This window comes from Lissotriton helveticus, chromosome 3_1 (assembly GCF_964261635.1).
Source record: "Lissotriton helveticus chromosome 3_1, aLisHel1.1, whole genome shotgun sequence".
In the NCBI taxonomy this organism is placed as follows: domain Eukaryota; kingdom Metazoa; phylum Chordata; class Amphibia; order Caudata; family Salamandridae; genus Lissotriton; species Lissotriton helveticus.
The window spans coordinates 1,048,816,187-1,048,826,326 of record NC_136061.1 but is presented as its reverse complement, the minus strand read 5'-3'; the positions used below and the strand labels follow the sequence as shown (position 1 = coordinate 1,048,826,326).

The 10,140-nt window shown below is 44.2% G+C and overlaps 1 protein-coding gene across 2 annotated transcripts in view; it reads right to left on the bottom strand.

The window, feature by feature from the left end:
* Window positions 1-358: 358 nt before the first annotated feature.
* The window catches only part of FASTKD1 (FAST kinase domains 1), a 253,793-nt gene continuing 244,011 nt past the window's right edge, over window positions 359-10,140 (bottom strand). For both annotated transcript variants that reach the window (XM_078681609.1, XM_078681610.1), the window contains 2 exons: window positions 9,979-10,093; window positions 359-530 (listed from right to left, as the gene is read on the bottom strand). In XM_078681609.1, coding sequence (XP_078537735.1) covers window positions 432-530; window positions 9,979-10,093 — 214 coding nt within the window. In that variant the 3' untranslated portion in view covers window positions 359-431. The remainder of the gene's footprint in view (window positions 531-9,978; window positions 10,094-10,140) is intronic.

Sequence of the window (10,140 nt, the reverse complement as noted above, 5' to 3'; positions counted from 1 at the left end):
AAGACATTAATAAACTAATAAATACGTTTCACATGAAGCAGAATATATTTGGGGAGACGATGTAGCCTTATGGCTAGAGCGGTCGACTTCGAAGCTGGGGAACCAGTTTCGAGTTTCGGCAACGACGCTCAACATCCTGCGAGTCTGGGCAAATCACTTAATCTCCCCGTGCCTAACAAAAAATAATGTGTCCTTCTGTAACGAAACTGGTGCTCATGTAAAGCGATCTGATACCCGATGCAGTAGGGTCAAGTATGCCCTATATAGAACTCTTCAAAAAAATATATATATCTATGTATCACTCTTGTGCTCTCTGTAATATTCACCGATTTCTAAATAAAGACAAACACAATTCCAAAAATATATATTTTTTATTTGTAAATTAAAAAAAGTTAGAATTACATTATTCTATTATTTAAAAAAATGTATCTTCATGAGGCAGTTTCATCTGCAAATATATTCTTCCTGAGATACTCCATCCAGGCTTCCTTTGTTGAAAGTGCCATTGAATTCCATTCAAAAAGAGGAATCTGCAGGAAAGCACAGTGCCTTTAATATAATTTTACAGAATAACTGGTTGGAAAACATTTACTTTGTAACTATGTGGCATATTCCGCAAACCGCATAACATTTAAGTCGCTAATAAATATGGCCATTATAATTTCCGTCCTGATGAAAAAAAAACACATGATGTTAAAAGTAGGTCATCTACAGTACCTATATATCATTGGCTGGCTGTTGGTTTTAACATAAGAACACAAAGAAAACAGGCTGCCGAAGAAAGCTGAAGCCAAGTCATATTCTCGTGAACTCTGCATCCTGCATTGCCTCCCTGGTCATACACATGGTGTGTGGATCAGTTACTGAAGCGTGCAGATGCTGGAACCACTAAGCAGCAGAAAAGGAAGGATGCACAGAGTACCTAGCATTCAATGCTCCAACAGCAAGATTTGCAGGGGAGCACAGACATCAACAAGCCTCCTCGACTCTCCAGGTAGAGTGGACGAAAACTCGAGGCTTAAATCATGAGATGTAGTGTAGGGTCAATCTAGGTACAATACAACACAAATATAACAGCTGCAATAAAGATATAGATCCTATATAATATCTGCAAAGCCATAATGCTCAAAGATCATGGGACACACTTGAAATGGAAAGACACAGCATAAAGCATAATTGAGTCCTGTCAGCATAAGAGGAACTGCTTGCTATTTGTCCCACTTGATTAATTTTGGGGGACTGTCTTCTCATTTGGATTTTAAAGTATTCTGGCTTTACTTTTATTTATTTTTAAGTGCCTGGTATGATCTGTAGCATTAAAGAACAAGGTAAATACCTTTGTAAACGCTCTTTCTGGTGAGTACTCCAAGTGCAGATTCCTATGAATATTTCTCCAGGAAGTACACTGGACCCGGAAATTCAAAAGCAATACACCTGTGTGCTGGTAGGTGACATCGTCCTGCTCCACACAGAAATCATCTGCTCTGGAAGTGAAGAGCAGGGCTACATATAAGGGATACCCGGTCACGCTGACGTCAGTTGCTCTCAAAGGCTTGTCCGCGACCTCAGACACAAAGCCCATCGGCAAATTGGATTGACCAGTGTGCAGTCCCTAGTTTGGAGCCTTTTTATGTGGAAGAAAATTCTACAGAACGGGGAGGTGGGAGGATGTGCGCGATTTGCAGTTAGCTAAAGTATCCACCAGAAAGAGCATTACCAAAGGTAAGTAACTTGTTCCTTAGATAAATACTTCTAACTGCAGATTCCTCAAATTTAGAACAGATATCGAAGTAGTACCTGCCAAGGTGAAGGGTCTGTAGACCAAAAAGTCCTATAGGAATGAACAGGCAAAATGCCCATCTCGACAGACTGGTAATAATGCTTCGGGAACGTGTGCACTGTTGTCCACATAACAGCCTGACAGATATTCACGACAGGCATTCCATATGCTGCCCCAGAAGAGGCAGCCTTGGCTCGAGTGAAGTGAATCCTCAGTCCTTCAGATGGCTACTTCTTAGCTAATGCATAACAGATTTTAATGCAGAGGCCTATCCACAAGGAGATGGTTCTTTTCTGCACTGCCTTGCCTTTTGGCTCTTGAGAAGTCCACAAAGAGATGATTATCCACCCAATGGTCCCTGGGATGATCAATGGATCAAAGTAGAAACAGAGGGCTTTATTGTCCAAACAATGGAGTCTCTCCTCCTTTTTACAGGGGTGGTGAGAAGCAAAGAATGCCAGAAGTGGTATTGCCAGCCAGACATGGATTGATGTTAACCACTTCCAGCAGAAATGAAGCTTGAGTTCTCAACACCAGTCTATCTGGAAAATTTGTTGTGTAAGGCACCTGGACCAACAGTGCCTACAGCTCACTTGCGTGCTGAGGTTTATCGTGACCAGGAACACCGTTTTCGGGGCTAAGAGACGAAGAGGACAACTGTGGTATGGCTCAAATAGGGTACACATTAGAAAACAGAGAATCAAATTCAAGTCCCACTACGGCATCACAAAGGACTTCATCGGAAACATAGGGTGTAAAACCTTAAGAAACCTCATAACAGGTTATTTAAACAAAGAAGGCTAATCTAGCAACCATAAAAATGCAAAACAAAGCTGACAAAGAGCATTGAACAGTTGCCAACGCCAGTCAATGATGGGCCAACAAATAAACAAACAGGCAGCTTAATTTGTAGCAGGTCCATTTGGCAGGTGCCACACAAAACCAAAAACTTGCCCCTTCGTACCCCAATTTCGTAGATGGACACTTCGCTGTCAGACTTTGAGAAGATCAATAACCTCAAGAGGGAGGTCAAAGGAAACTAGCTGCCACTGGTCAATGTCCATACATGAGGTGCAGATTATGGGGGCTCAGATGCAGAGCCTTGCCCTACTGCTGCAACTGCAGATCATCCCGACACTGCAGGGCTAATGTTAATGCCCAGAAGTTCTGGATACCACAACCCAATCCGGAGTCACTAAGGGGACTTGGGCCAGGCCAGTCTTGAACTTCAAGACCTTAGCCAAGAAAGCTAGAGGCAAGAAGGCATAAAGGAGCCCGAGCTCCCCTCTAGGCGGAATAAGTCGCAGAGAGAGAGAGCCTGCTTGGGAACTTTAGTGCGCAAAACCACCACTAGGTGGTTCACGTTTAAAAAAATTACCAGACGAGTCAGTTAATTCCAGAGGCGCAGAACCTCTTTGCACAGAACCCAAGACCCCACTTCGCCCTGCATATTGTAGTACTACATAGCGTTGTTGTTGTCCAAGTACCGGCACTGGCCTCCCTTTGATAGATGGTAGGAAGGCCTTTAATGCCAATTGGATCGCCTGCAACTTCAACAAATTGATGCTGAGCTGGGTTTCTTCTGGAGACCAGAGTCCTCTGATTTCCATCTCTATTAGATGGCCTCACCAGCCCAATAGTGATGCATCTGTACCCACCCGCTCCTTATCCCACAGCTGGGTGAGGTAAGGAAGGGGTCTAGCAGTCCCTGCCGAAACCTGGATTGAATCCAACAGGTTCCCCTTGTGCTGCGCCCATTTGGTCTTCAGATACCACTGCAGAGCCCACATGTGCCATCTGGCGTGGTAGTCTAACAGAGCAGTCGCAACTACGTCCTCACTGAGATCCATGACAGAGGCTGAAAGACTGGGATTATAACGCAAATGTCCTGGACTCTCAGCTCTGGGAGGCAGGCACAAAAGTTCACCGTTTTTAAGATAGCTCTGATGAACTGGAGCATCTCCAAAGAAGGCAGGTTTGACTTTAGCACTTTGACAGTGCACCACCACAATGTAGAAGGTAAGCGTCATCTGAACGTGGTCTATGACTGGCTGGGCGAGCCCACCTTCAAACAGCAAGTAATCGAGGCAGGGGTAGATTGACATACTCAATCTTTGAATGTGTGGTTTAACCATCATCATCATGTTCGTGAACACCTGTGGAGCACTGGTAAGGGCAAAATAAAGACCTGCAAACTGAAAATGCTCCTGGCCCACTGTGAACTGGAGATAGCGCCTGTGGGCCTGCAGGATGGGAATGCACGAATATGTGTCCTGCCCAGGTCCATACTACCATCAAGTCTCCAAGATCAAGGGCAGACAAAACCTGGGCAAGCACAAGCATATTGTATTTGTCCTTCAGGCAGGAAGTCGTTTAGAGGATGGAGATCTACAAACAGGATGAAGGCCTCCATCCCCCTTCGGCACAAGGAAATAGCGGGAATAACACAGAGTTCCTACTTCCAAGTCCAGACCCCTCTGTACGGTGCCTTTGACCAAAACGATCTGCAGTCACTGAAACGAAACTGATAAGTGACCCTCCATCCACGCTGATCGGATTGGAAGGTGCTGGGGTAGTAATAAATGGGAAGGTGAATCCCCGCTGGACAATCTGGAGGAGCTGTGGGTCTAAACTGAAGTTCTGGCCACCCTTGGAGGAAACGTCAGATCCTGCCTTCTACAGGGTGGGTGTGAGTTGCAAAGGACACCCTAAAGTATTATAGTATGGTTGAGGTAGGTAGAGGCATGGGGGACCCAGCTAAATGTTGTGTCTGATCCCCCTGAACATCTCTGGAAACCATAGCCTTGCTGACAAAATGCCTGAGAAGGTTGTTGTGCCAGTGGCATAGTCTGGTGAGGGCGATATTGGAAACCCCTGGCACATCCATGTAAGCGACAAAACTGTTGAGAGAATTGCCTGGTAGAGGCAAATAGTCCCAGGGAATGCGCTCTGGCACAACTTTAAGGTGTTCCAGGTCCACTTTCTCACGGAAGAGGCTAACGCCTCCAAATGGTATGCCATTAAGAAAACCCAGCCACCGTCTGAGAAGCCTGTAGACCTCATCCAGGTATGCCCATTACCCGAAACAAGCAATCTATTTTGTCCAGGCTAGACTGACTAACACATTTGGCTGTATTCTTGATTTCTTTACGGTTTAAGCTAAAGATGCCCGTAGGTCCTCCATAACTGTTGGTGTTGACAGAACATGATGCAAGGCTGGCAGAAGAGAACACTCACTTGCTAAAAGTCTCCATGCCTTTGGATTCACAGTTAGGAGTGGTCATAGGAAAGGCACTGGGGTTCAGTCTGCTGGTGGGCACCTGTATCACGGGATTCTCTGGTGTTGAGTCAGTAAGTCAGGATTACCGGGTGCTTGTCTGGTTGCGACACAATACCTGCTTATTGGCTGGGGGCCCAGAACACAGTTTTGCCCGATTGAGTATCTGTAAGGGCCTTGCTAAATGGCAGGAGAGGTTAACTAGGTGTCTGACAAGGCTGGGAAACCTCAATCAGGACATTGTTCTACTTCCACAGAAGAGAGATGCAGGTCAAGGACCTATACAGCCTGTCACATGACCAGAGCAAACGAAGCACTCTCCTCTGTGACAGGAGGAGGTGTTGTGACCACTTGCATTCTGTAATCCTGCATACCAACTGTCCTCAATCTTCTTTGGGACAAATTCATCCCCTTTATCATAGTAGCTTTTGTCAGAATCAGAGCCAAAGAACTGGTGTAAGACTGAGTTGGAAAGCACTATATGTGGTTGATACTCTGCAATCAGCAACAACGTTACAGCAACCGGCTGCAGGGAGAAGCGCTAGAAATAAAGTCGGCACCAAAGCCGGTGTAGAGCTTGAAGCAGGTTCAAAAAGGTACCGGTGGCACCATGGGTGTACCTGCTGGTGAGACAAAGACTAAAGGTCTCTCTAGATCCTTGGGGCCGGAAGGCATGCTGGAGGGAACCAGGGGCATGCCGAATATGCACAGCATGGCCTCCCTAAAGGCCTCAATTTGCTCCTGGAAAATCGAGCTCCATCTGTACCAAATTCGGAATTGGTGTCTCAGGAGTTTGGGAGAGAGACCTAGTGGCAGACTGATGCCCCCGCACCCTCTTTGGAGTTCGAGAGTGGCAGGAAGGTGCGAAATCATGCGTGGACTGTTTTTCTTTGACTTACCTGAAGATTTCAAATGCTTCAAGGATCTGCCACTAGAATGACTGTGTGAGCAGGGATGAGACCTTCCTTTTAACTTTGGCTGGTCACAGTGCAAAGTCTTCTGATGAAAGTTTTGCCACACAGTCCTGTACGGCATTTGTATTAATCTGTTCAGTCATCCCAGCCCTTAGAGTCATGTTCTGATCACAGGCACAACAGGCATACCACGTAGGAGTCTGTCACAGACATTTATTTGCAACAGTCGCTACGAGGCTTAAACCCTGCAATTGGGAGACAACCTATTTCCCCTGCACAATGGTAAAAAAAAGATAAATTTGCTGAAAAGGACTCAAAAGAGAGAGGAAGATTTGCGTATAGGTTTTTGAAGTTGCGGAAAACAAAGAACTGGCATCTGTGCACCAGGGTGGTGCTTATAAGCAACCGCACTGCAGCCCCACTCGTCACTTCCGGAGAAGAGCTGCACAACACCACCTACTGGTGCATAGGAGTACTACTTTTGAGTTTCCAGATCCAATCTGACACCAGGGGGACTATTCATAAATTGAGGAACCTGCAATTAGAAGTATCTGTCAGAACATTCTGTTTATTATTCAAATTGTTATATATATATATATATATATATATATATATATATATATATATATATCTGAGTGTTTTTGAGTGCTGTTGCTGTGAGGATTCGTGAGGACATCTGAACTTTTTCCTTGTGTTCTACCATGATAGCAATCTTTGTTTTCTTCCTGGCTGTTCCTTCAGGGATACTCTAGCTATTTTTGCCATCACTTATCTGAGACTATATAATGGTGATGGTAGTGCATCAACGCCAAAACCAAGTCTGTTTGCGCCCAGAAACCCTGCCTGTTGTATAGCTGACCCTGAAACGAAGGCTACAAATAAAGCACAAGTGAAAATAAGTGGAATCATTACATTTTATTCTCGAGCCTCTGATGCTGTTTGTACACCACTGTGTTCAGCCGGACTCTAAAACAGTTCCGAAATGTATTGTAAATTGTACATATAGTCCTAATTCTCCTATATCACTAAAACAATCATGAAACAAGTGGTAAGTCTTCAAAATCTTTACTAAGCAATGTACAGCCTACAGTTGCTCACGCTCCTCAAAGTAACTGAACCTGTGGTGGTTGACATCAAACTTGAAACATTATTATTGACTTTAAGAGGTGAGCATAAGCCCCTTACTTTTTTGTTGGTCTATCGCCCACCTCAAACCTTTTTTTACTGTCTTCATTTACTGAACAGGATCAGCACATCTGCTCTACAAAACAATATGATGTTAGTGTTGGGGTATTTCAATTTATGGCTGATTGGCTGGAATTGCTATCGGAAGGCAATACTGGTCATTTTAAAAGAACGGTGATGGATCAAACCCAGATCTTTAGACTGGGTGTGAGTGTTTGATTGGTTCAGATGCTCCGTCCATCACCACCCCCTTTTGTACCGCTTTGGCCGCCATAAGTGTGGCAGGGTATGCTCAGACGTGAGTCCCTTGCTCACTTTGCCACTGGATTCAAGCAAGCCGGGCTGAAGACGGCTGGAATGCCAGAAACCGGTCCTCGGAAGCTTGTTTCCGGTCCAGGGGAGGCATGGCTTTGCAGTTCGGGCTGGACTGTTCCCATGAGGCACAGGGTCAGACTGATTTGCATATAGCCATGTCTGAACTGGGGTGGCAGAGTGGGCTAAAGAACGGTGATGGATCAAACCCAGATCTTTAGACTGGGTGTGAGTGTTTGATTGGTTCAGATGCTCCGTCCATCACCACCCCCTTTTGTACCATTTTAAAATCAAGCATGGAAACGATTATTCTGAATTTAATTCATTCCCTTACCACTCATAAAACAAGTCACTTGTTGCAGCCTATCTCTATGGAAACATTACTCTGGGTGTCTCTATTGAATCAGAATGGAGCGACCATATGGCTCTTCTGATTAGATGGGAATGTTGTTAGAAAATAACTCCATGTGTTCTTAGAGATGTAAACTGTCAAATATTCACCTCATTTGTTCATCTGTCCATTATTTTTCAAAGATCCCCAAACATTGGTAAATGGCCCTGGGTGGTTAGTGGCACAATTTCATGGTCACGTAACTTCACTGCTTGTTTCTAAGCCGCCTATGACTAAAAAATCCTTGAAGAGACCTAGTATATAAACAACTGGTTTACAAGGGAGTTAGCCAATTTCAAACATCGCACAAAGCAACTCACAAATGGAGCAACAATTACAATTTAGATGCAAAAAATAAATCTTTGGTTTAATTAAAATTGTATAGGAACCTGATAAAAGACAAAGGAAATTTTACTGATTCTGCAAGCATCTGTTCATAGCATGTAGTCCTTTCGATTCACCTGCTTTAGTGTTGGGCTCAGGCGTTTGAAATGTTTTTTCAATGAAACTTTCAAGTCATAAGATGTGTTGGTTCGCAGTGCGCATGGGCACCGACTCCATGTTAGATTGTTTTTTTTGCACAGCGGATAAGAATGTATCTGGAGTGTCCAGTGAGCCTTGTATCGTGCACCATGTGTACTGTGCAGTGTCGACCGAATAATAAAAGGAGAGATCTGCAATCACAAGCTTCTGGGGAGAAGGGTGGGCACAAAAAATCTACAGGTCTGTATGCTGTGAGCAGATGCTTACAGGGTAATTGACATTTTTGATTCCTAGCATGTGAGGGTGTACATACGCAAGCAGTGCCCTACATAAGCGATGGATGGTGAGTAGCTAATGCAGATGTCTGGAATGAAGCCCTTAAAACTTTCTGGCAGGCTTCGAAGTTCACACAGTAGTTAGTGCTTGCTAAAAGTGTATAATGTTGACCACGTGGCCTCTTGTAAGATGGCTTATGGCCACTAAGAAGTCTACATCTAGGACAAGAACTGCAAGAAGGAGTATAAAGTTTCGAAGTGTGGCCACATCAACACTACAGCTTTCCAGCGACCCTAAACTTGTGACCACTGCCTCGCACATATGGAACCTGGAGTATGGTGTGATGGGAATTCATGAGGCCATCATCCAGAGAAACCACATCACACATCGGGCCATGAGCTAATAATTGGGCTGCAAAAGAGGCAGGTACCGGCTGTGAAATAAATGGATAGGTATGGGAAAGCAGGAGTGCTTGAGGTAGAGTGCCGTCATGTAGTCACCTTGTTGGAGCAGAGGGATGATGTTCTGCAGGGTTGTCATATCGAAATGTTCAAACAGGATATATTTGTTTAGAGGCCTAAGCTTCAGGATAGGCCTGACGGAGTCATCCTTTATGGGAACAAGGAAGTGGCTTTATATTTCCTGAACTGATCAGCTGCTGTGTATTTAGAACCGGGCATTGAGGCAACAGTGAGCTTGGATATACTCAATAAACCCCTTCCTCTGCAGAGTTCACAGTGCCTGGAGACCCTCCCAGGTGATTAGCCATGCTTTACAAATCCTGTCTGATTGATCTTCATCAAAAAGATTTTCAGGTAGCTCAAAAACACACTCGAGTGTCACCTGTAAACATATGCGAAACTCGGTCAAGCAGCAATACATTCCAAATCTTTAATGCAGATAGTGATGGTGCATGCAAGAAAAACTGAATGATTATAGTAGGTTGTAAGCATGAGATAGGCATTGCCATAGTTGGATCTAGTGGAGAGATATTCTGTGAAAGGCGTTCCTACATCTAAGTACTGTGACGTCTTCATGGTACTAGGAGGAGGGTTATCTAATGAAATCAAACAACAGGTCTACAGCATTGATGGGCTCTTATAGGGCATCTACGCACTCTCTTAATAGAGACTACTCAAATAAATGAGTCTTTAGAATGGACAGAAAAATGCATGTATCTGGTACACATTCTCTAGCAAGGTATTCCACAGAGACCTGAGAGTGACTCAGAACTATCTAATTGCAGAAAAGAAGTCACAACTTTTTTCTGTTGCTTCCTAAACACAGAAGTTGACCTAGGTTTACAACACAGAGCACTATGGAAAGAAGACGTTAGAAAAAATGACTGTGGATTACTCACCTGAACCACACGATAGCCAAGAATTTCAAGATGTCTTTTTTTCATGAGGCATTCTCCTTTCAGGTGACTAGAGTTCTTGCAGAATGATTTTGAATCAAGAAACTCCAAAGCAATTCTATTTGAAGAAAAAAAAAAGAAGCGTAAACACCTGTACATCATGCC